The 27754-nt window shown below is 43.5% G+C and overlaps 1 protein-coding gene across 1 annotated transcript in view; it reads left to right on the top strand.

Moving 5' to 3' along the window:
- Positions 1–27388, top strand: part of LOC119955879 (probable G-protein coupled receptor 139) — a 33177-nt gene extending 5789 nt beyond the window's left edge. The window contains exons 2-3 of the mRNA XM_038782531.1: positions 24484–24771; positions 27237–27388. Coding sequence (XP_038638459.1) covers positions 24484–24771; positions 27237–27388 — 440 coding nt within the window. The remainder of the gene's footprint in view (positions 1–24483; positions 24772–27236) is intronic.
- The last annotated feature ends 366 nt before the right edge of the window (positions 27389–27754 follow it).

Here is a 27754-nt window from a genome sequence, read left to right as displayed (position 1 = left end):
CAGAATAAGAACAAGTGTGGCAGGATGAATTCAGGACGAGTGCCTCCAGTATTTCCACCAATTCAATCAGAAACTGGGGGAGATCGAGGATAAGGCCAGAATGACAGAATCACAGAGTGCAGAAGTCACCCTTCGGCCCATCGAGTCTGCATCTACGCACGAAAGGCCTACCTAATCCCATTTCCCAGCACCTAGCCCATAGCCTTGAATGTTAAGATATGCCAAGTACTCAGCCAGGTACCTTTTTAAAGGATGTGAGGCAACCCACCTGGCACCACTTTCCCAGGCAGTGCATTCCAGACCGTCACCACCCTCTGGGTAAAAGGGATTTCCCTCAAATCCCCCCTAAACCTCCTGCTCCTCACCTTAAACTTGTGTCCCCTCGTAACCGACCCTTCAACTAAGGGGAACAGCTGTCCTATCCACTCTGTCCATGCCCCTCATAATCTTGTGCACCTCAATCAGGTCACCCCTCAGTCTTCTCTTCTCCAGCAAAAACAACCCAAGCCTATCCAACCTCTCTTCGTAACTGAAATGTTCCATCCCAGGCAACATCCTGGTCAATCTCCTCTGCACCCCCTTCAGTGCAATCACATCCTTCCGATAATGTGGTGACCAGAATTGCACACAGTACTCCAACTGTGGCCTCACCAATGTTCTATACAACTCCAACATGACCTCTCTGCTTCTGTATTCTATGCCCAGATTGATAAAAGTGAGTGTCTCATATGCCTTTTTCACCACCCCATTAACCTGCCCTTCTTACCTCAGAGATCTGTGGACAAACATGCCACGGTCCCTTTGTTCATCAGAACTTCCCAGTGTCAGACAATTCAGTGAATACTTCCTTGTTAAATTACTCCTTCCAATCTGTAACGCCTCACACGTTTCAGGATTAAATTCCATCAGCCACTTTTCTGCCTACCTGGCCATCCTATCTCTTCCTGTAACCCAGGACACTCAACCTCACTGAAGGATCTTAGGATTGTGAAGATTATTCTATTTATGGTTACCGGTTGTTCTTGAGACATTGCTGAAACTCAGTAGAAATTCAAGTTAAAAACTTGTCAGGTGCAAATAAGAATTGTTTTATTTGAAGTTCATTGGTTACAACTTGAAAATCATTTTAAAAGGTAGTTTGTAGACAATTTGATTTTCTTCAAAGAATCACAGGAATTATCTTCTGAGACAATAGCCTGAACACAACTTTAAAAGTCAAAGTCTGAAGTCAAAGTATGAAAATGAAATATGAATACAGAACTCTTTTCTAATTCTCTTCCTTTACTTTCTCTCTCTGTCTCTCTCTCTCTTTCTTCTCTAATTCTCTCTTTGTCTCTTTCTTTCTTCTCTAATTCTCTCTCTTTCTGAAATGGTGGCCAAATCATCCATGGATATACTATTTCATATCTGTCTTAAGCGATCCGATCACACCCCAATATAATCCTAATTGGTTTAAGTTAGACTCAAAACACATTTGATTTGATAACAAGCCGTCCACCTTCACGATGTAACGTTACTTCCAATTGTTGCTTGTCTGCAACAATGGAGCCGTTATGTCATCTCACCATACTATGCGAGGCATAATTCCGAAAATATAACTGAAACTGTCTTTTAACACAGTCTAATATGTTTCGGCTTGCATAAGTTATGGAATGTGGTTCAGGCTGTTATCACAAGTGGTCTGAAATCAGAACAATAGAGCCTTTAATGCTTCCACCTCATTGCCATGGGATTCAGCCCTTGTCCTTGAAAAAATGTGATGTTTTTATCAGTGGTTCTGTATTTTCCAAACTCATGACTGAGTTTGGAAATTGTATGTTTCTTTCATTTTAAAACTGGGAATTAATATTTATGCTTTAAACAGCTTTTTACCTATATTAAGTGTATTTAAAATACCTGACTTCTACAGTCGCCCCTTTGATAAATCGAAAGATCAAGTGAGATATATCAGAATAAGATAAAAGATATCATTAAAGCGATAGGATAGGTAAAAGCGTAAAGAATAATTCATTCATATTGTCATTGTAGATTTAAACAATAGAATGGAAACTTAGCATTGCAACAAGTATTTCAACAATAATCATTAAAATTCTTAAAGAATCATTATTACAAAATAACAATTAATAAATTAGTCAAATTTGATGCTACAGATTCAGTATTAATAGATTATACAAATAATTGATTGATAATATTACGGTTAACATTTCAACAAAAGTATTTCACCTCAAATTCATCAATTGGGGGTGCAGTAGGGTTAGTGTGAATCATTCTGACAGTTGATCCCCTGCGTTTAGCGAATAGTTCTTTGATGCACGTAGCACATTGGTCTTCGAATGTTTTATTATTTCTGAGGTTAGATATGCCTGTTATCCTTGAGGACCGCATAATTCTTTCTAAGCGGTCGTTTGTACATTTAAAAGCTGTGTTAACATCTACATAGTTAGTACAATTACTATTACCCATTGGTATCCCTTTAGGGTCCTTACTGATGAGGCAAATTGATCCTTTTTGTTTAATATTAGTTGGGGGGTTAAGATGTTGAGGTTTTTTTTTGTCAGGGTTAAATTGAAGTTGGTGCCATCCTGAAAAGGTGTTTAGTGGATAGCCTGCAGATTTCCATAAGTTAATAGATTTTTGGATGTCAACCTGGTACCTCCCATTTTCACATGTATATGCTCCAGAACGGGCCACCACAGAGCGAGGGACGCTTTGATAGATGTACCATTCTGCTGTTTCTGAAGCATTAAAGGGAATAGTTAGAAAGGGAATACCCTCCCCTGAGTTAGTAGGGGCTGCAATGCATACCCAACAATTAGAAATGTACAAACAGCTCCTGTAAAGTGGGATCCATTGTCTGAGTCAATGCTAGCTAGTACTCCCCATCTGGGAATAAAGTCTTTGCATAGCACTTTGGCTGTATGGGCAGCTGTCCCTCTTCTAGCTGGAGCAGCTTCCACCCATCTGGAGAATTTATCCACTATTACAAGGACGTCATTGTACTGTTGACATTTAGGAAGAGTGATGTAATCTACTTGTAAGTCCTGGAATGGACCTGCAGGAGCAGGAGCTCTTAATTGAAGCATTGCTGTTATAGGACCCAAGTTATTCTTTTGATAGGTTACACATCGGTTTGCTACCAATTGTGCATGTTTTTTGAATCCTTTACCACACCAACTTCTATGGAATCGATCCATCATTTGTTGAGGTGATATGTGTCCCCATGAATGAATTTGTTGAGCTAAGAAGGGCATTAGTGATTGCGGTGCGACTGGTTTACAAGTTTGAACTTCTCTCCAAATTTCATCATCATACGGTTGAATACCTGATTCTAACCATTTCCATTTTTCTTCCTTTGTACAATCATTCTGCATTTCACGTAAATCATGTAATAAGGTGGTTACTCCCAATTTGTAAATGTGACTGGATTCCTGATGCCAATGAGAGGCACAAAGGGAGGCAGCTTCCCTTGCTGCGTGGTCTGCAAGAGCATTTCCTCTTGCTTCCATAGTGTCCTCATGAGTATGGGCTTTACATTTTAGAACTGATACTTCTTTGGGCAAGGTCATAGCTTCTAGAAGATCTCATACTTCCTTTCCATTTCGGATAGGTGTACCTGCTGTTGTGAGAAATCCTCTTTTTCTCCACAGTTGGCCAAAATCATGTGCTACTCCAAAACCATATCTGGAGTCAGTATAGATGTTAGCAGTTTTATCTCTTGCCACATGACATGCTTCTGTAAGTGCCTTTAATTCGGCCTGCTGAGCTGATGTAGCTGGGGGCAAACTTCCTTCAGCTAATACTTCGTATGGGCTTGTGACTGCCCACCCAGCTTTCCTGATACCCTTGTAAATAAAAGAGGAACCATCTGTGAATAGGATTAAATCTGGGTTCTGTAGTGGCTCTTCTTCTACTAAGCGTACTTCTTCCATTTCCTCTATTATTTTCACACAGTCATGCACTTCTCTCTCTCCCTTCCCTTGTTCTTCGGGAAGCGGGAGCAAGGACGATGGATTTACAGGACTGGCTTTGTGAAAATATAGGTTGGGAGCTTCCAAAATTGCTGTCCATCTAGTCCATCTAGCTGATGTAACTTGTGACACTCTGTTCATGGATAGTAGAGAATGGACTGAATGTGGACATTTGATGATTAACTTTTGGTCTAGAACAAGTCCAGATGTAATCATTACAGCTCGACATGTAGCTTCCATGGCTCGTAAGCAACTGCCAAATGCTAGTGCCACATTGTCAAGTTTAAGGGAATAGTACCCAACTGGTCTTAACTGATCACCATGTTCTTGAGCTAGTACTGCAGTCATGTAACCATCTCTTTCATGAACAAACATGGTAAAAGGTTTTCCGTTGTTTGGAATACCTAAGGCTGGCGCTGAACACAGGACCTTTTTCAAATTCAGAAATGATTGTTTTTGTTCAGAATTGAGTTTAATTCGATCTTTTGATTTTCTGTTTCCTTTTAGAAGATCATTCAATGGCTGGCATAACTGAGTATAAGAATCAATCCAATTTCTGTTAAAATTACAGAGTCCCAAGAAAGATCTGACTTCCTGTACAGTTGAGGGTTCTTTAACTGCTTTGATGGCAGCTGTTCTGTCCTGAGTAAGTTCCCTTTTGCCTTTGGAAATTTTCTGTCCCAAGTAAACAACTTCTTCCTGGGTAATTTGTGCTTTTGCAAAGCTAGCTTTGTGACCATTTGTACTGAGGTGGTTCAAGACCACCCGTAAGTCCTTTTCATGGTCATCTTTATTGATGGAGGCTAACAGAACATCATCTACATACTGAATAATGGTTGAAGGCAGATCAGGCAGTTCCCTGATGTGATTCTGCAGAGCCATGTGGTAAACAGTTGGGCTATTGTGAAAACCTTGCGGTAGTCTAGTCCATGTGTACTGTTGTTGATTGACTGTAAAAGCAAACCATGGTTGTACTTGTTTAGCTAATGGTACTGACCAGAAGCCATTTGCCATATCAATGACTGAAAACCACTGAAGGTCAGGAGTTAAAGAGTTAAAAATTGTAGACGGATCTGCCACTAAAGGAGCTTTTCTGACAATGAATTGATTTGCCTTTCTGTAGTCAATAGTAAGGCGCCATGTACCATTAGCCTTTTTCACAGGCCATACAGGGCTGTTTGATGAACTGTGAATACGCACTAAAATATCCCTTTCTTCAAGTTGTTTTATTATAGGTAGAATACCTTGAATTGACGTTTTGCTAATGGGGTATTGTTTGGTACAAGGTGGAGCTGATCCCATGAAAGTAACTGGGTCCATTTTCAAAAGACCACAATCATTTTTGTCAATTGCCCAAATTGGATGATGTTGTATTTCATCCTTTTTTATGTGTCTAATGGACCAGGTAATTTTCCCATTATTGAAAATCAGTGAAGAATTTAGTTGTGATAAGATGTCCATACCTAGAAGTGCTTGTGTTACCAGACCTACCCATATTGACGCTATCAGTTGATGTGGTCCAAATTCTAAGAGCAGTGGTATAGTCTTCCGAAGAGGGACAGAGTCTCCTCCTGCAGCCAAAGCTTCAATTTTCTCTGAAGTTAGGGGAAAGAAAGCAGCATTCTGTTCAGTAACACAGGTAAGTTCAGCTCCAGTATCAAATAGGAAATCGATATAAATACCTTCCACTCTTAATGAAATATATAATCCATCATTTTTCTGCTGCAAAAGTGCATGTAGAGAGAAATGGAGAGAATCATCAAGAGTGGGGTCTAGTAGTTTTTTGAATTATCACACAGAGGATGTCTTTGAGCTGGAGGACAGCTGTTTAACATTTCATTCATAGCATTGTTATCATCGTGTAGAATCCTACGTGGGTACGGTTCGTCCCCATGTGGGTAAGATTCCTCCCTACGTGGGTAAGACTCCTTCCTACGTGGGTAAGGTTCCTCCCTACGTGGATAAGGTTGGGAGGTTTTAGAATCCCTGTACGCAAGTCTGGGTCTGTCTTGTTGGAACGTTACCATAGGTGCATCTTGTTTGTGCGCATTACGTGGTTGACCATGAGGTGGAAATGTATTGTAGTGAAAATTGTCTACCTCATTATCATCTCCCGAATCCATCTGTGGTTTAAGATAGCATTTTGCCATCCAGTGTCCTACTTTACCGCAGTAAAGACATTGTGGTATTTTTTCCTTACGTGATTTTAATGGAGCCAGGGTACATGTTTGCCCTGAATCTTGTGGTGGTGCTTTAGTCACTGCTGATGAGCTTGTCCGATTGCGTAAACCGCGATCTATCTGAATGCACCGGTCAACTATGTCTCGGTATGTGCCAGTTTTGGCCCAAGCTGGTAAAACCAAATTCAAGGCATCAGAAACTTCAGGTTTAACACCGGCTACAAAAGCCGTTTTTAATGGATTTAAATTGCTTGCATCCCATGTGTCAGTTTCGTCTGTAAGTGTCATTCCCGAATATTCCATCCAAGTCTGTAAAAATCTGTCCTCAAAATCCTGAATATCTTCATTACTTTTTTGAATGCAAGATGTGATCTTAGACCAATCGGTCCTCGGGGGGCGATATGTTAATAGCCAATCCCTGATTGCTAGCCAACCAGCATCTAAATTTTGCAAATCGTCTCCAAGGGCAAATTCCACCTCAGTTCTAAGGGTTGAAATTACACGAGTACCTAGCATGATAGTCAGAACTTGTACTCCATCAAATGGGTGGAGACTGTAAATGGATTTTAATCTGTTAATTCCATTCCATGTGGACATACCACCCTTTTTAGGATGTGGGAGATTTTTGGACCATTCGTCAATTTGTGTAGGCTCTGCTGGTTCCTGAGTCCATTGATGATCAAATATGTTTCTCGAGATAGTCTCACCTTCTTCCTCTATTTTTTTGCTTCCAACTCTAACCCGTTTGCGTTTTAAAGGGGCTAGTTGAATTAATTTAGTATTACGCTTTGTAGGAACACTATCTTCGTCTGATTCATTTGGCAGAGGAATTAATTTATTCTTGACACTTGATCTCGGCTGTGCATTTGCCAATTGTGCCACTAGGTGGGGTGCTTGGGCGGAAGCTGCTTGTCGAGTTTGTGTTACTTCAGCTGCTGTTTGAATCCAGTCTTTTAGGACCTTGCCGCTTTCAGTGGGAGTGTTTAAATCCTTTTTTTAAACATATCTTTCTTCGATTAACTTGCAATTATCATATTCAATTCGCTCAGTTTTTGATTACAACCTTTGGTATCTTGACTCTACTTCAAAAATTTGATCTTGTAATTCTGCTGATAGATAACTTCTGGAGTTTAGAGGTTTTGTTTTGCAATTCTGTTCCAATTTCATCTTAATGTTCAAGTTTAGATTCTGCATCTTGCAATTCTCTTTCTGAAATACATTTTTGTTCCATTACCTTGTACTTTTCAAGTTCAATTCGCTCAGTTTTTGATTGCAACTTTTGGTATTTTGACTCCACTTCAAAAATTTGATTTTGTAATTCTGCTATTTGAGAAGATAACTGCTGGAGTTTAGAAGTTTTGTTTTGCAATTCTGTTCCAATTTCATCATAATGTTCAAGTTTTGCTCTTGTATCTTGCAATTCTTTTTCTAAAACACATTTTTCTTCAATTAACTTGGAATTTTCAAGTTCAGTTTGATCAGTTTTTAATTGCAACTGTTTGTATTTTGACTCTACTTCAAAAATTTGATTTTGGAACTCTATTTGAACAGATAACTGCTGGAGTTTAGAAGTTTTGGTTTGCAATTCTGTTCTAAGTTCATCGACCTGTTCAAATTTGGATTTTACATCTCGCAATTCTCTTTCTAAAACACAGTTTTCTTCAATTAACTTGTACTTTTCAAGTTCAATTTGCTCAGTTTTTGATTGCAGCTGTTGGTTTTTTGATTCCACTTCAAAAATTTGATTTTGGTATTCTGCTAATTGAACAGATAACTGTTGGAATTTGGCATCATCCTGTTCAAAACTGAATTCTGCATCTCGCAATTATCTTTCTAAAACACATTTTTCTTCAATTAACTTGTACTTTTCAAGTTCAATTTGCTCAGTTTTTGATTGCAGCTGTTGGTTTTTTGATTCCACTTCAAAAATTTGATTTTGTACTTCTGCTATTTGAACAGGCAACTGCTGGAGTTCAGAGATTTTGTTTTCCAAATCAGTTCTAATTTCATCGTCAGATTCAAGTTTTGCTTTTGCAACTTGCAATTCTTCAACAACTGCAATTAGTTGGTCTTTAGTGGTCCTATATTCATGATCAGTTTTATTTTTAGTAATTATCTCTGCGTAATTGTCCCATAATTGCCAGGGACCATTTAACACATTCTGCACTGTGCAATTGTGTGCATTTTCCCCATGCTCTCTTGATATTATCAAAGGACCACTGTCCTCTGCGGATATTATACTTTGATTCAATTTTTCTTGAGGTTTCACATAGGTCAAATTGTTTACGAAAGACAGACCCAAAATCCCCCAACATATCTTCAACGGAAACATCTGGTATCCCAGTTCCTCCTTTTACCGTCGTAGGGAGTAATTTTCTGCCTTCTAAAGGGTCTAAATCTATACTTTCATCTGGATCAGCCATAAATTAAACCTTTCACTTAACTTTTTGTGTGTAGGCTGTGTTAGTCTCAACAACCGGCACCTGCTTGATTTAACACAGTCTATAAAAATGTCCTTTTCAGGGGTCGAAGCACTGATTGATGCGGCTTTAAGACTTTTAATGGCTGAAAAAGATATTTCTTACCCCAGTCTAGCCGTGGATTCCGACTGTCTTCCGATCTCTTCCAATTATTCCCGAAGCTTCTGTCGTCGCCTGGTCCTCCTCCGATTTCTCACAAAGCTTTCCGAACCTCTCCGAAGGTCGTATCAGAACTCCTCCCCCGCTGCCTGACTACGCCAAGTTGAAGGATCTTAGGATTGTGAAGTTTATTCAATTTATGGTTACCGGTTGTTCTTGAGACATTGCTGAAACTCAGTAGAAATTCAAGTTAAAAACTTGTCAGGTGCAAATAAGAATTGTTTTATTTGAAGTTCATTGGTTACAACTTGAAAATCATTTTAAAAGGTAGTTTGTAGACAATTTGATTTTCTTCAAAGAATCACAGGAATTATCTTCTGAGACAATAGCCTGAACACAACTTTAAAAGTCAAAGTCTGAAGTCAAAGTATGAAAATGAAATATGAATACAGAACTCTTTTCTAATTCTCTTCCTTTACTTTCTCTCTCTGTCTCTCTCTCTCTTTCTTCTCTAATTCTCTCTCTTTCTAAAATGGTGGCCAAATCATCCATGGATATACTATTTCATATCTGTCTTAAGCGATCCGATCACACCCCAATATAATCCTAATTGGTTTAAGTTAGACTCAAAACACATTTGATTTGATAACAAGCTGTCCATCTTCACAATGTAACGTTACTTCCAATTGTTGCTTGTCTGCAACAATGGAGACGTTATGTCATCTCACCATACTATGCGAGGCATAATTCCGAAAATATAATTGAAACTGTCTTTTAACACAGTCTAAAATGTTTCGGCTTGCATAAGTTATGGAATGTGGTTCAGGCTGTTATCACAAGTGATCTGATATCAGAACAATAGAGCCTTTAATGCTTCCACCTCATTGCCATGGGATTCAGCCCTTGTCCTTGGAAAAATGTGATGTTTTTATCAGTGGTTCTGTATTTTCCAAACTCATGACTGAGTTTGGAAATTGTATGTTTCTTTCATTTTAAAACTGGGAATTAATATTTATGCTTTAAACAGCTTTTTACCTATATTAAGTGTATTTAAAATGCCTGACTTCTACACTCACTGTTAACCATCCGGCCTCCCCCACATAGTCATCTAAGTCATTTATATAAACGACAAACAATAGGGGGCCCAGCACAGATCCCTGTGGTACGGCACTGGACACTGGCTTCTAGTCACTAAAGCAGCAGTCTATCTGTCTCCTACAACAATGCCAATTATGAATGCACCTTATCAAATCACCCTGCATCCCCTGTGCTTCTTTATAAGTCTCCCATGTGTACAAGATGGTGCTGGAATGTGGTGACTCTCTGTGAGCTCTCCCAAACAGATCCTCTTTTTACATCTCTTCTATTTTATTTTCATGAACTTAATGATCTGTTTGAGCTGCCCACAGAAAAACACATTTCACTGTACCTCTGTACACATGCCAATTAACAAATCCAATCCAATGTGGAACCTTGTCAAAGGCTTCTCTGAAATTCATATAAACTACATTAGCTGTACTACCGTCATCTATACACTTGGTTACATGCTCAAAACGTTCAATCAAATTTGTTAGGCATGACCTCCCTCTGACAAAGCCATGCTGACTATTCCTGATCAAACCTTGCCTCTCCAAGTGGAGATAGATTCTCTCCTTCAGAATCTTCTCTCGTAGTTCCCCACCACTTACATGGGACTCATTGGTCTGTAGTTCCGTGGCTTCTCTCTATGACCTTTCTTAAATAGTGGGACCACATTAGCTGTTCTCCAGTCCTCTGGCACCTCTCCTGTGGCCAGACAGAATTTGAAAAAGAGAAATCCTGGGACAGTCTCCGGACCTGGAGATTTGTCCACTTTTAAGCCCACCAATAACTCCAATACCTTGTTGCTTCCTATGCCAATTTGCTCAAGTACCTTAGTCCCACTCCCTGAGTTCCACATCTGCCTCCTCATTCTCTTGGGTGAAGGCTTTGTGAAATATTCATTCAACACCCAACTAATGTGTTCTGTCTCCACCTACAGATTCCCCCTTGGTCGCTAATGGCCCCTACTCTTTCCCTAGTTATCCTCTTCCCATTGATACACTTCTGGAATATCTTGGAATTTTCCCTACTTTTACCAGCCTGAGATTTTTCACATCCCCTCTTTGCTCTCCTAATTGTTTTCTTAAGCTCCATCCTGCACTTCCTGTACTCCACTAATACTGCTGCAGACTTGCTCCCCTGTACTTGCTAACAGCCTCTCTGTTCCTTCTCATTGTATCCTGAATGTCTCTGATCATCCATGGTTCTCTGGGCTTGTTAGTCTTTCCTATTACTCTCGAGCGAACATGTTTCCCCCATACCCTCTCCATTTCATCTTTGAATGCCTCCCACTGCTCTTCTATAGGTTTCCCCACAAGTAACTCTTTCCAGTCTACCTTGGCCAGATACTGCCTTATTTTGTTAACATCGATTCTCCCCAATCCAAAACTTTTTTTTGCAACTTGTCTATTTCTTTGTCCATAACAAATTTAAATTACACCATGTTGTGATCACTATCACTAAAATGCTCCCCCACCAACACATCAACCACCTGTCGGGCTTCATTCCCCAGAATTAGTTCCAGCACTGCACCATCCCTTGTTGAATCCTTTACATATTGAAAAAGTTCACTTGTATACATTTTAAGAATTCTGCTCCACCTAAGCCCTTAACATTATGGCTATCTCAATTAATTTTTACACCCCTCCGCGAATTGTGCACATATTCGCTCCTCAATTTCCTGCTGACTATTTTGGGGCCTATAATAAACACCGAGCAATGTGGTTGTCCCTTTTTTATTCCTAAACTCTACCCACAAACCCCTCCAAGATATCGGGTGGGATTCTCCGTCCCACTGCGCTTGTTTACTGGTTCCCCGCCGGCAGCAGGAACCCCCGTCCCACCAGCCGGCCAATGGGGTTTAACATTCTTGGCACCCCCATTTCCTCAGGAAATCCATGGGTGCGAGTGCACTGCCAGCAAACAGGAGGATCCCGCAGATGGAGAATTGAGCCCATCACCTCTCCTTACTGCAGTAATTTCCTCCTTAACTAATAATGCAATGCCTCCTCCTGTTCTACCCTCTCCTCTGTCTCATCCGAAGATTCTATATCCCGGGATGTTGAGCTGCCAATCCTGTCCCTCATTAAACCACGTCTCTGTGATAGCTATTACATCATAATTACACGTGTCAATCATCACTCTTAACTCATCCGTTTTACCTTTGACACTCCTGGCATTAAAGTAGAGGCAATCCAGCCTTGTCTTACTCTCTTAAAGCTTATTACTGCTGTATTCCCTCTGACCTGATTGCTTTTCTATGTTATACTGTGTCCCTATTCTGCTAACAGTCTGTGTCCCCTCCCCCTGCCAAACTAGTTTAAACTCTTCCCAACAGCACTAGCAATCCTCCAACAAGGATATTACCAGCAAGGATATTAGTCCCGTTCTAGTTTAGATGTAGACCAGCCCGCCTGGACAGGTTCCTCCTTCCCCCAAAACCATCCCAATGGTCCAGGAATCTAAAACCCTCCCTCCTGCACCAACCCTTAAGCCACATATTCATCTGTGCTATTCTCCTATTCCTGTACTTGCTAGCACGTGGCACTGGGAGCACTCCAAGAGATCCTGCTCCTTAGTCTACTACCTAACTCCCTGAATTCTTGATGCAAGACTCATCCCTCTTTCTACCTATATCACTGGTACCAACATGTACCGTGACCTCTGCCATATCACCCTCCCCCTTCGGGATGCCCTGCAGCCGTTCAGTGACATCCTGGATCCTGGCACCAGGGAGGCAACACACCATTCTGGAATCTTTTCCACAACCACAGAAGCGCCTATCTGTGCCCCTGACTATAGAGTGCCCCATGACTATTTCTCTTTTGAGAAATATTCCTATTTCTCAAGGGGCTGGTTTAGCACACGGCTAAATCGCTGGCTTTGAAAGCAGACCAAGGCAGGCCAGCAGTACGGTTCGATTCCCGTACCAGCCTCCCCGAATAGGCACTGGAACGTGGCGACTAGGAGCTTTTCACAGTAACTTCGCTTGAAGCCAACTTGTGACAATAAGTGATTTTCATTTTTCATTTTTTTCATTTCTTTTGCGGTTTGCCCCTCCCTGCTGAGGGAGGCAGCCGTGGTGCCACTGCTCTGGCTGCTGCTGCTGTTTTCGTTCAATAGGCTATTCCCCTCCAACAGTATTCAAAATGGTATACCTGTTAGAGAGGGGAACAGCCACGGGGCATTCCTGCACTGACTGCCTGCCCTTTCTCGTGGTCACAACTGTCTGCCTGCACCTTGAACATAGAACATAGAACATAGAACATTACAGCGCAGTACAGGCCCTTCGGCCCTCGATGTTGTGCCGACCTGTGAAACCCCTCTCAAGCCCATCTACACTATTCCCTTATCGTCCATATGCCTATCCAATGACCATTTGAATGCGTTTAGTGTTGGCGAATCCACTACTGTTGCAGGTAGGGCATTCCACGCCCCTACTACTCTCTGAGTAAAGAACCTACCTCTGACATCTGTCCTATATCTATCTCCCCTCAATTTAAAGCTATGTCCCCTCGTGCTGGACATCACCATCCAAGGAAAAAGGCTCTCACTGTCCACCCTATCTAATCCTCTGATCACCTTGTATGCCTCAATTAAGTCACCTCTTAACCTTCTTCTCTGTAACGAAAACAGCCTCAAGTCCCTCAGCCTTTCCTCGTAAGATCTTCCCTCCATACCAGGCAGCATCTGGTAAATCTCCTTTGTACCCTTTCCAATGCTTCCACATCCTTCCTATAATTCGGTGACCAGAACTGCATGCAATACTCCAAATGCGTCCGCACCAGAGTTTTGTACAACTGCTACCACGTCTCTATAACTCTGATCTATGATGCTTTCCCCCACCTGCATGCTCCTCAGTGCAGCCAACTGCTGCTCCAACCGAATCATGCGGTCTGTGAGGAGCTGCCATTGGGTACACTTCCTACAAACGTAGTCATCTGGAATGCTGGAAGCGTCACAGACTTCCCACATCTCACAGTTAGAGCATTGCACCTGCTGACTAACATTTCTAGCATTGATTAATTAGTTATGTCAAAATAAATAGGTATTAAATTTTGCACTAATTGATTAATTATGTTAAAATAAATATTTATTAAGTTTAAGTAAAAAATTTTAAAATTACTTAATCAGAGTTACAAAGCCAGAGCTCAGAGTGCGGAAAGGGGCAAACCCCTAATCCAGCTCCTTGCCTGCTCCAAAAAACAATTCAGATTGAATCTAATTCATGGTCCCCACAAGAGAGACACACTAGACCCAGGCATTACACCTGACCGCACGCTCATCTTGGCCAAATGGCCGAGAAGCGATAATTTAAGTTAAAATTAACTATATGGCCCCTTGTGTTAGATTTCTTCAATAAATATTAAATGTAAAATACACTACTCTCCACTTATTCCTCTACTTAGTTAATTACTCTGGAACAGATTCGGAACCAGCCAAACATGTCACACCTTTAGTGTGACATCACTTTTCAGTGATTTTTCCCAGTCCCCAATATCCCTGAGGTAAGTTACTTATACTTACTGTTCCCAAGCTCCTCCTCCCCAAGTTCCCCAACTCCACTCCCTGCTGACTAGGCCGTGAATCCCTGAGGTAAGTTACTTATACTTACTGTTCCCAAGCTCCTCCTCCCCAAGTTCCCCAACTCCACTCCCTGCTGACTAGGCCGTGAATCCCTGAGGTAAGTTACTTATACTTACTGTTCCCAAGCTCCTCCTCCCCAAGTTCCCCAACTCCACTCCCTGCTGACTAGGCCGTGAATCCCTGAGGTAAGTTACTTATACTTACTGTTCCCAAGCTCCTCCTCCCCAAGTTCCCCAACTCCACTCCCTGCTGACTAGGCCGTGAATCCCTGAGGTAAGTTACTTATACTTACTGTTCCCAAGCTCCTCCTCCCCAAGTTCCCCAACTCCACTCCCTGCTGACTAGGCCGTGAATCCCTGAGGTAAGTTACTTATACTTACTGTTCCCAAGCTCCTCCTCCCCAAGTTCCCCAACTCCACTCCCTGCTGACTAGGCCGTGAATCCCTGAGGTAAGTTATTTCTACTTACTGTTCCGAAGCCCCTCCTCACCGAACTCCTGCCTACTCTGCTCCCGGCTGACTACTTAGATTAACTCCAATTTTCTGCAGCCCTTTTTTGCTTGTCCAAATATACAAGATCAGATAATGTATAAGGCTGCACACCTCTGTGTATAATGAGATCCTGACTTGCAAAATGATTCATAGGAAACCTTACAGAAGCAGGTCGGACAGAGCAGAGCCTATGAATTTAAGATGGGGTCCTACATTTTACAGATAGTATTTGGCTTTTCAGGATAAAGATCGGTTAGAGACTTGGGCTGAGGGATGGCAGATGGAGTTTAATCTGGACAAATGTGAGGTAATGCATTTTGGAAGGTCTGATACAGGTGGAAAATATACAGAAAATGGCAGAATTCTCAGGAGGATTGATAAACAGAAGGATCTGGGTGTACAGGTCCACAGGTCACTGAAAGTGGAAACGCAGGTGAAGAAGGTAGTCAATAAGGCATACAATATGCTTGCCTTTATTGAGTATAAAAATTGGCAAGTCATGCTGCAGCGTACAGAACCTTAGTTAGGCCACACTTGGAATATAGTGTTCAATTCTGGTCGCTGGTCGCCACACTACCAGAAGGATGTGGAGGCTTTGGAGAGGGTACAGAAGAAGTTTACCAGGGTGTTGTCTGGTATGGAGGGCATTAGCTATAAGGAGCGGTTGAATAAACACAGTTTGTTCTCACTGGAACGACGGGGGTTGAGGGGCGACTTGATAGAGGTCTACAAAATTATGAGGGGCATAGACAGAGTGGGTAGTCAGAGGCTTTTCCCCAGGGTAGAGGGGTCAATTACTGGGGGGCATAGGTTTAAGGTGCGAGGGGCAAGGTTTAGAGGAGATGTACGAGGAAAGTTTTTCGCACAGAGAGTGGTGAGTGCCTGGAACTCGCTGCCAGAGGAGGTGATGGAAGCTGGGACGATAGTGACGTTTAAGGGGCATCTTGACAAATACATCAAAAGGATGGGAATAGAGGGATACGGACCCCAGAAGTGTTGAAGGTTTTAGGTTAGACGGGCAGCATGGTCGGCACAGGCTTGGAGGGATAAAGGGCCTGTTCCTGTGCTGTACTTTTTATTGTTCTTTGACTTAGAATGGGTCAAATACATCAGGAATTCCATAGGAATATCCCCCATGACTATTTTATGCCAGTTTTAAATTGAAGGAAACTTATCCAGGAGCAGAGGATATGTTTTATGGGTTGCTGAAGTTAGGATGTTATGCAGCGATTTTTCATTGAGTCAATAATTCTGACACCTGGAAAACCCAGAATTAGGAACAAAGGATCAAATTCTCAGGTCCCCTCAAGCTCCTTAACTACACCACACCAGTAGGATTAAATCTTGACACAGGTCCATACGCAATGTATATAATCACCCTTGACTGATAGACACACTGTTGCATAATGAAATGTTATTGGCATATTCCTATATACTACCCCATGTCTCCTTATAAATATTACATATAGATATAGAAGATAGGAGCAGGAGGCCTTTTGGCCCTTCGAGCCAGCTCCACCATTCATCGCGATCATGGCTGATCAACTCAATAGCCTAATCCTGCTTTCTCCCCATAGCCTTTGATCCCATTCTCCCCAAGTGCTATATCTAGCTGTCTCTTGAGTATATTCAAAGTTTTAGCATCAACTACTTCCTGTGGTAATAAATTCCACAGGCTCACCACTCTTTGTATGAAGAAATGTATGAAGATACATTAAAAAAAGGAGCGTCTCGGAATGTCAGATTGTTAGCATAGCTACTGAAAGGAAGCACCACGGAACATATCTCCCAGCCAGCAAAGGCCTCTATCCCACGCCCCCAAGTATCGAATCCATCTTCCATTAGACCTGGATGGGAGAGTGGAAGCCAGTTCCAATCTCCCTTGTCGCCGACGTACCGTTCTCCACGTGACAGGAGTAATTTTAATAGGATTTTCGCACTGAGCAGAAACCGACCTAAGGTCCCCGTAAAATAATAAGACAGGAAAGGGTGGACTGACTGGGTGGCTTCAATATCGAGGAACAAGGAGGTATTGTCCATTCTAATTCAGGCCCTTACAAACTTGAGATGAGAGGCTAATTGGTGCAGTCTAATATCCAGGATCCCCAGACCCCTGTTGGAACCTGGGAGTTGAAGAGGGTGAACTTCTGATAAGGCTTCTTGCGCCATTAATCTCCTTTCAGACTCTAGCAGACAATAAGATCAGCAACATCTTCAAGGGATGCAGCAACCTGGGAAACACCTTCACCTTAACCAAAGCAATCCTACCCAGGCGCGATACCCCATGTAGCTGTGGGAAAAGGGGGGAATTGCAAGAGCCAGAAAAATGAACCCCGATGGGGACAACCAAAAAGGAAAATTAGCAAAGAACAGAAGAATATAAGAACTAGGAGCAGGAGTAGGCCATCTGGCCCCTCGAGCCTGCTCCGCCATTCAATGAGATCATGGCTGATCTTTTGTGGACTCAGCTCCACTTTCCGGCCCGAACACCATAACCCTTAATCCCTTTATTCTTCAAAAAACTATCTATCTTTATCTTAAAAACATTTAATGAAGGAGCCTCAACTGCTTCACTGGGAAAGGAATTCCATAGATTCACAACCCTTTGGGTGAAGAAGTTCCTCCTAAACTCAGTCCTAAATCTACTTCCCTTTATTTTGAGGCTATGCCCCCTAGGTCTGCTGTCACCCGCCAGTGGAAACAACCTGCCCGCATCTATCCTATCTATTCCCTTCATAATTTTAAATGTTTCTATAAGATCCCCCCTCATCCTTCTAAATTCCAACAAGTACAGTCCCAGTCTACTCAACCTTTCCTCGTAATCCAAGCCCTTCAGCTCTGGGATTAACCTAGTGAATCTCCTCTGCACACCCTCCAGCGCCAGTACGCCCTTTCTCAAGTAAGGAGACCAAAACTGAACACAATACTCCAGGTGTGGCCGCACTAACACCTTATACAATTGCAACATAACCTCCCTAGTCTTAAACTCCATCCCTCTAGCAATGAAGGACAAAATTCCACACATCTCAGATTCCCACCTCCTCACACACTGACGCCAACACCATCACCTGTGGGAGGATTTCTAGTTACTGGGAGCTTGTCCATCAAGGGATTTAGATGACAATTAGCGTCACCACCTACAAAACAATTGACCAAGCCAAATCCGCAAAGTCCATAAAAGTTAATGGACAAATTATAAGGAAGACTACAGCAGGCCATACACATTCGTTCTCGAAACAGATTCTCCATGTACAAAACACTTAATAATCACAAATCCCTCCCTCCCTCACATTTCCATAATTCTCCACCTTGATGGACACATTTTTGTTGACCAAAATTGCTGCTCTCCTGCTGCTCATCGAAAGCGAGGTTAAAACAACCTGCCCTACCCATTCCTGCATTAACTTGAAATGCTCCTTGCAAACCACACCTGTCTCCTGTAACTAAACTTATAGATTAGATTGGACAAATCAAATTAGCCACAATACCGTAGAGGAGGAATTCCTGGAGTGCAATAGGGGTGGTTTTCTGGATTAAAACATTGAGGGAACAACTAGAGAACAGACCACCCCAGACTGGGTACTGTGTAATGAGAAGGGAATCATTGGAAATCTAGTTGTGCGAGACCCCTTGGAGGTGAGCGACCATAACATGAGAGAATATTTCATCAAAATGGAGGGTGAAGGAGTTGATTCTGAGACTAGGCTCCTGAATCTTAATAAAGGAAACTACGGTGAGATGAGGCGTGAGTTGGTATTGATGGATTGGGGAATGCTACTTAAAGGGATGACAGTGGATAGGCAATGGCAAACATTCAAGGAGTTTATGGGGGAAGTGCAACAATTGTTTATTCCTGTCCGGCACAAAAGTACAATTGGAATGGTGGCTAATCCATGGTTTACAGGGGAAATTAGAGATTGTGGTCAGAATTCTCCTGTCATCGGAATTCACTTTTCTCGTTGGCAGCACATCCTCACCAGACAGTTTTGCTACGGCGTGGGGTGGTTCCAATGAGAAATTCCATTGACAAAAGACGTGAGGATAGAATCCCACCACAGCTGGCTGCCGCTGGGAAACACGCGCTGCAAGATCAGAGATTCCTGTCCAGTATTGGATCCAAGGGGCAGCACGGTAGCACAGAGCTTAGCACTGTTGCTTCAGAGCTCTAGGGTCCAAGGTTCGATTCCCGGCTTGGGTCAGTCTGTGCAGAGTCTGCACATTCTCCCCGTTTCTGCGTGGGTTTCCTCCGGATGCTCCGGTTTCTTCCCACAGTCCAAACATGCAGGTTAAGTGGATTGGCCATGCTGAATTACCCTGAGTGTCCAAAAAGGTTAGGTGGGATTACTGGGTTACGGGGATAGGGTGGAGGTGTTGACCTTGGGTAGGGTGCTCTTTCCAAGAGCCAGTGCAGACTCGATGGGCTAAATGGCCTCCTGCACTGTAAATTCCATGATTCTATGAAGCATCCAAACTGGCTAGACTAACAACAGGTCTGAGGATTGGGAACAATTTAGAATTCAGTAGAGGAGGACCAACGGATAGATTAAGGAGGGGAAAGTACAGTGGGAAAGTAATTTTGCGTGGAACATATAAACTGACTTTAAAAGTTTCTATAGGTATGTGAAGAGATAAAGATTGGTAAATGTAGGTCCCTTACAGTCAGAAACAGGGGAATGTATAATTGGGGACAAAGAAATGGCTGAGCAACTAAGCCATACTTTGATTCTGTCTTCACAAATTAGGACACAAATCAGATACCAGAAATGTTGGGGAACGCAGGGTTTAGTGAGAGGGAGTAACTGAAGGTGATCAATATCAGTAGAGAAATAGTGTTGGGGAAATTGATGGGATTGAATGAATCACCTCACACTTTTCTACATTAAACTCTATTTGCCACCTCTCAGTCCAGCTCAGCAGCTTATCTATGTCCCTCTGTAACTTGTAACATCCTTCAGCACTATCCACAACTCCACCGACTTTAGTGTCATCTGCAAATTTACTCACTCATCCTTCTACGCCCTCCTCCAGGTCATTTATAAAAATGACAAACAGCAGTGGCCCCAAAACAGATCCTTGTGGTACACCACTAGTAACTGGACTCCAGGCTGAACATTTCCCATCAACCACCACCCTCTGACTTCTTCCAGCTAGCCAATTTCTGATCCAAACTGCTAAATCACCCTGAATCCCATGCCTCCGTATTTTCTGCAATAGCCTACCATGGGGAACCTTATCAAATACTTTACTGAAATCCATATACACCACATCAACTGCTTTACTCTCGTCCACATGTTTGGTCACCTTCTCAAAGAACTCAATGACGTTTTTGAGGCACGACCTACCCTTCACAAAACCGTGTTTACTATCCCTAATCAAATTATTCATTTCCAGATGATTATACATCCTATCTCTTATAAACCTTTACAAGACTTTGCCCACAACAGAAGTAAGGCTCACTGGTCTATAGTTACCAGGGTTGTCTCTACTCCCCTTCTTGAACAAGGGGACAACATTTACTATCCTCCAGTCTTCTGACACTATTCCTGTAGACAATGATGACATAAAGATCAAAGCCAAAGACTCAGCAATCTCCTCCCTAGCTTCCCAGAGAATCCCAGGATAAATCCCATCCGGCCCAGGGGACTTATCTATTTTAATACTTTCCAGATTTGCTAACACCTCCTCCTTATGAACCTCAAGCCCTTCTAGTCTAGTAGCCTGTATCTCAGTATTCTCCCCGACAACATTGTCTTTTTCCTGTGTGAATACTGCCGAAAAATATTCATTTAGCACCTCTCCTATCTCCTCGGACTCCATGCACAACTTCCCACTACTGTCCTTGACTGGCCCTACTCTTACCATGGTCATTCTTTTATTCCTGACATACCTATAGAAAGCTTAAGGGTTATCCTTGATCCTACCTGCCAAAGACTTCTCATGTCCCCTCCTGGCTCTTCTTAGCTCTCTCTTTAGATCCTTCCTAGCTAACTTGTAACTCTCGAGCGCCCTAACTGAACCTTCACGTCTCATCTTTACATAAGCCTCCTTCTTCCTCTTTACAAGTGATTCAACTACTTCAGTAAACCACGGTTCCCTCGCTCGGCCACTTTTTCCCTGCCTCACAGGTACATACTTATCAAGGACACGCAGTAGCTGTTCCTTGAACGAGCTCCAGATTTCAATTGTGCCCATCCCCTGCAGTTTCCTTCCCCATCCTATGCATCCTAAGTCTTGCCTCATCGCATCATAATTGCCTTTCCCCTAGCTATAACTCTTGCCCTGCGGTATATACCTATCCCTTTCCATCACTAAAGTAAACGTAACTGTATTCATAGAATTTACAGTGCAGAAGGAGGCCATTCGGCCCATCGAGTCTGCACCAGCTCTTGGAAAGAGCACCCTATCCAAGGCCAACACCTCTACCCTATCCCCGTAACCTAGTAACCCCACCCAACACTAAGGGCAATTTTGGACACTAAGGGCAATTTATCATGGCCAATCCACCTAACCTGCACATCTTTGGACTGTGGGAGGAAACCGGAGCACCCGGAGGAAACCCACGCACACACGGGGAGGATGTGCAAACTCCGCACAGACAATGACCCAAGCCGGAATCGAACCTGGGACCCTGGAGCTGTGAAGCGATTGTGCTATCCACAATGCTACCGTGCTGCCCATGTTACCGTATTGTGGTCACTATCACCAAAGTGCTCACCTACCTCCAAATCCAACACCTGTCCTGGTTCATTACCCAGTACCAAATCCAATGTGGCCTCGCCTCTTGTTGGCCTATCTACATACTGTGTCAGGAAACCCTCCTGCACACATTGGACAAAAACAGACCCAACTAAAGTATGCGATCTATAGTGTTTCCAGTCAATATTTGAAAAGTTTAAGTCCCCCATAACAACTACCCTGTTACTTTCGCTCCCACCCAGAATCATCTTTGCAATCCTTTCCTCTACATCTCTGGAACTTTTTGGAGGCCTATAGAAAACTCCTAACAGGGTGACTTCGCCTTTCCTGTTTCTAACCTCAGCCCATACTACCTCAGTACAGTCTTCATCAAACTTCATTTCTGCCACCGTAATACTGACCTTCACTAACAATGCCACCCTTCCCCCTCTTTTACCACTTTCCCTGAGCTTACTGAAATATCTAAACCCCGGAACCTGCAACAACCATTCCTGTCCCTGCTCTATCCATGTCTACGAAATGGCCACAACATCGAAGTCCCATGTACCAACCCATGCTGCAAGTTCACCCACCTTATTCCGGATGCTCCTGGCGTTGAAGTTGACACACTTTCAACCACCTTCCTTCCTGCCGGTACACTCCTGCAACCTTGAAATCTTACTCATCTCCTCACTACTATCAACCTCCTGTGTACTGGAGCTACAATTCAGGTTCCCAACCCCCTGTTGTATTAGTTTAAACCCTCCTGAAGGGAAATCATGCTTCACAAATCTACTGGAATTCTTCGAGGATGTATCAAGTAGAGTTGACGAGAGGAAGCTAGTGGATGTGGTTTATTTGGACTTTCAGAAGGCATTTGCAAAGTCCCGTCTAAGAGATTAGAGTGTAAAATTAAAATGCATGGGATTAGGGGTAGTGTATTGAGACTGATAGAAAACTGGTTGGCAGACAGGAAACAAAGAGTAGGAATTAGAAAAAAGAACAAAGAACAAAGAAATGTACAGCACAGGAACAGGCCCTTCGGCCCTCCAAGCCCGTGCCGACCATTCTGCCCGTCTAAACTAAAATCTTCTACACTTCCGGGGTCCCTGTCCCTCTATTCCCATCCTATTCATGTATTTGTCAAGATGCCCCTTAAAACATCACTATAGTCCCTTCTTCCACCACCTCCTCCGGCAGCGAGTTCCAGGCACCCACTATCCTCTGTGTAAAAAAACTTGCCTCGTACATCTCATCTAAATCTTGCCCCTCGTACCTTAAACCTATTCCCCCTAGTAATTGACCACTCTACCCCTCTAACTCAATGAAGTTACTGTGAAAAGCCCCTAGTCGCCACATTCCGGCATCTGTCCGGGGAGGCTGGTACGGGAATTGAACCGTGCTGCTGGCCTGCCTTGGTCTGCTTTTAAAGCCAGCGATTTAGCCCAGTGTGCTAAATAGCCCGTAACCACCAGGAGACAAACTCCTCAACAGAGAAGCGAAGAATGAAGCCAACAAGGGAATGGAGACAAAAGTTCCTCTTGCTTTTTGAACCCACCCATGAAGACCTAAAACCTCTAGTCAGCTCCGGATAATGGTGCCATGATTAACGAGAGGATGCCACCTCGACAGTATGACCATCATAAAGACACAGAGAAGAGGAAAAGTAGACGGATAATTAGTATGTGTCACAGATACCGTGAGTAAACGTCTCTGAAATTCTTAAGGATAAGGATGACATTGGGGGAAACTCAGCGTTTGACAGGATGTTTCTCTGTGACTGCAGCCCTGGAAAACATCCCATTTTCCAACATCACTGGGAGGTTCTGCAGCTCGCCCAGCTGGAAAGGCTCCGTGTAGATCAGGGTGCCATCAGGGCTCCCCTGATCCCCACCCCCTGCGTTTGTGATTCCCCCCACACCCCTAGCTTGGGGAAGCCCCCCGGGACCCTCCTCTTCCATCGCCCACCTCTAAATGGCAGGATCCCCTTGGGCCCAACCCCTGGCACTGTGCATCCGGCACCCTGGCAGAGTTCCCTGGCTACCATGGCAGTACCAATTGGAAACCCTTGGACTGAGGGTGCCAGGGGGTGTATAAGGGTACGGCCTTGGGGTCTCCATGGGATTGGGAGTCCCCTCCAGATGCCGTTATGACTGGCCCACATTGGCCTCGTTTAAATATTCAGATAACGGCAGGCGGAGAACGATGGGTAACTCACGATTGGCCCACCATTGAGCCCAATTTGAGACTTATGTGCGATTCATCCATTGGACAGCACAGAGTCGCTGAATGATGCCCAATCATTACACAGCTCCAATGTTAACCCTCCCAATAAACAGAATATGTGACAATATAATATCGCTCCTTCTCAATCATACATCCTCCTGCAGTTAGTAGAGGACAGGCAAAAAAACAGAGATTGTGTCAATCTCTCCCTTGCCCATAATAAGAAAACCTCTCCTCTGGCTCCTCCCTGTCATCACTGACTTCCATACATCCGAGTCCCCCAATCCATCTGGCATCCCCCTCTCTTTCACTGGCATGCATGGCTCCTCCCATCACCTCCTGTTTCCCATTATTCCCCCATTATTCTATTGTGTACCTTGTGTTGCCCCATTATGTATTTCCTTTTCTTTTCATGTACTTGATGATCTGTTGAGTTGCTCGCAGAAAAATACTTTTCACTGTACCTTGGGAACACGTGACAATAAACAAATGCAAACCCCCCTCTCTGCACCTCCAGCTTTTATTGTTTAATCTCTACTTCTTTCCACTCAATCACGTTTCTTCCTGTTTTTTGTTTCAAGGTCCTTAATTTTAATATATTACAGGGTGCAAGAGCACATTTGATAATCTCAATCAATCTGGTTAATCTTCCCCCAGACTGGTGTGAAATTTAATTCCTGATTTCTCTTCCTTACAGCGAACCTGTTGACGATAGTGACCCTGAAGCGCAGAAACTGTGGTCTCTCCAAATGTGTCACTTGTTACTTGGTGGCCATGGCAGCAGCAGATTTACTGGTCATTATCCTCGACTTGATATTGAGACACATTCCCATTATTTTTGATGAACAGTTTACGTTCCTACAGTCCATCCATGTGTGTAATATCCACGCCGTCCTGCTTTATGCAGCAAATGACTGTTCTGTCTGGTTCACCGTCACTTTCACCTTTGATCGATTTGTGGCCATCTGTTGCTCGAAGCTGAAAAGTAAATATTGCAACGAGAAAACGGCGACTGTGGTTCTGGGAACAGTGACTGTGCTGAGCTGTCTGAAGAACATTTTCTGGTATTTTATGTTAACGAGCCGCTATATGCTGTCAAACACCCCCTGGTTTTGTGTTGTCACAATGGACGTTCTGTTCTCTCCAGTCTGGATAACAATCGTGCTCCTCCACAACAGTCTAACCCCTTGGGTCCCGTTCTTCCTGATTCTGCTGTTCAATGTTTTCACTGTCAGACACATTGTGGTGAGCAGCAGAGCCCGCAGGAGACTCCGGGGTCACGGCAGTGGGGAGAGTCCCAGAGACCCAGAGATGGAGAGTCGAAAAAAATCAATCATTTTACTCTTTGTTATCTCAGCCAATTTCATCCTGTTATGGTCAACGTTAACACTTTATTCTATATGGTGGAGGATTAAATATTTGTTGTATCAGTCCACACATATAGATCTATTTGTTGTGGAATTAGCCTTCATGCTGCAGCTCCTGGGTTGCTGCACCAACACTGCGATTTATGCTGTCACCCAGACTCAGTTCAGAGAGCAGTTGAAGAATGTGTTAAAATATCCATTTACTCTCATTCCTCAATTTATTAAATGATGGGTAGAGCTCAATCACTGAGAGTTTCCAGAAATTTCTCATTTTGTTTCTCATTTTCAGTGGGAGAAGGGGGCCGCATACCTGCCCCCTGTTACAACATCTCTGCTCTCCCATTGGCTGGTCTCCCTGCCCACCATCCCACTCCCTCAAACTGGATAGAAAACCAACCCTCCTGAGATTTTTCCTCTCCCATTGGCCATACCACCTATCCATTGTCTCACTGCATCATGCTAAATAGACATGTATCTTCCATTCATTAGACTGCTGCACTGGGTCGCATTAGAATGTTAAAGTTTGGATTTTGTTGTTTGAGGGAGTTTTAAGGGTTAGTTTCTAAATGAAGTCTACATAGAAATAGCCATAGACAATGGAAGCAGCAGGAGGCCATTCGGCCCTTCGAGCCTGCTCCGCCATTCATTATGATCATGACTGATCATCAAGTTCAATACCCTGATCCCGCCTTCCCCCCATATCCCTCGATCCCTTTAGCCCCAAGAGCTGTATCTAATTCCTTCTTGAAATTACACAACATTTTGGCCTCAACTACTTTCTGTGAGAATGAATTCCACAGATTCCCCGCTCTCTGGGTGAAGAAATTTCTCCTCACCTCAGTCCTAAAAGGTTTACCCCTTACCCTCAAACTATGACCCCTAGTTCTGGACTCCCCCACCATCGGGAACATTCTTTCTGAATCTACCCTGTTGAATATTTTATAAGTCACTACAAGATCACTTCTCACTCTTCTAAACTCCAATGAATATAATCCTAACCGACTTAGTCTCCCTCGTACGTCAGTCCCGCCATCCCAGGAATCAGCCTGGTAAACCCTCGCTGCCCTCCCTCCATCGCAAGAACATCCTTCCTCAGGTAAGGGCACCAAAACTGCCCACAATATTCCAGGTGTGGCCTCACCAATGCCCTATACAATTACAGTAAAACATCTCTATTCCTATACTCAAATCCTCTCACGGTGAAGGCCAACGTACCATTTGCCTTTTCTACTGCCTGCTGTACCTGCGAGCTTACTTTCAGCGACTGATGCACGAGGACATCAAGGTCTCGCTGAGTATCTACTTCTCTCAATTTACACCCATTTAAATAATAATCTGCCTGCCTATTTTTGCTACCGAAGTGGATAACCTCACATTTATCCACATTATACTGTACCTGCCATGCATGTGGCCAGACACGGGGAATCAGGAATCACCCATAGCCACCATTAACACACGTCTCCCCAACCTTCTACCCACCCACCCCCAACTAATGTTTGATCTGATCCAGTTCTTGAAAGTGCGTAATGAATAATGCCCATGAATTGTAGAACCCCTCCATCCTTCCCCTCAGTTCAAACTTAACCTTCTCAAGAATCAAGAATTCAATCAGGTCCCCCCCCGCCACGCCAGGGCTCAGGGTGGAGAGGCTGCTCTCCAACCTATCAGGATCTGCCTTCGGGCGATCAACGAGGCGAAGGCGAACATCTACAGCGAGTGGGGTGCAGCATTTGCATTATTGGGGGGAGGTGCATTCCAATGGATTTTAGGGGGGGGGGGCACCTCAGTCATGCACTGTCCCTTTTGAAACACCTCTATTGGTCTATCGCATCAGAGCCAAATCGGTGATTTGCATCTCCCGCCAGTGTGAGGTGGGTAGCCCACAGCGACAACAGGCGTCAAACCCATTTTTCTCTTGATGTCCCATTCTTCCAGCGATCAGGAATCCCAATACTGTCATTGGACAAAGAAGAAGCAAGTCAGGGAGTTGGCTTCAAGGGGCCATTGTAAGATGGCAGCTCGTGGAGAGCCACAGAGATCAAGCTGGGGCCAAAATGATTTACAATGTATATAAATGACTTAGACAAGGGAAGTGAATGTACTGTTGTCACGTTTGCGGATGGCACAAAAATAGATGGGAAGACAAGTGATGAGAAGGACAGGGAGTTTGGGTCTTCCAAACCTGATGTAATATTACTGGGCAGCGATGTGAAGAAGGTGGGTCAGAGGGGTTGATTCCCAATGTGTCAGAATGGAGGAGAGTTTGTGCAGGGGGTCGGGATTGAAATCACTAGCAACAGCGCCGCTCCCGATGGTCCTGGGGAAATACTCAGCGGGTCCGGTAACAATAGCTTCATTGAGAATTTGGAGGCAATTTCGCCAACACTTCGGGTTGGGGGCAGGGTCAAGGGAAATGCCGATTCGAGGGATCCATAGATTTGAGCCAGGGAAGTGGGATGGAAATTGTCGGAAATGGGAGGAGAAGGGGATTAAGACGCTAATAGATTTGTTTCTCAGGGGTCAGTTTGCAGGATTGAGGGAGCTGGAAGCGAAGTATGGGCTGGAGCAGGGGGAAATATTTAGATACATGCAGGTTCGGGA

This window comes from Scyliorhinus canicula, chromosome 21, assembly GCF_902713615.1.
Source record: "Scyliorhinus canicula chromosome 21, sScyCan1.1, whole genome shotgun sequence".
Lineage (NCBI taxonomy): Eukaryota > Metazoa > Chordata > Chondrichthyes > Carcharhiniformes > Scyliorhinidae > Scyliorhinus > Scyliorhinus canicula.
Note: the sequence above shows the minus strand (reverse complement) of the source record. Positions and strands in the feature narration are given on the sequence as shown.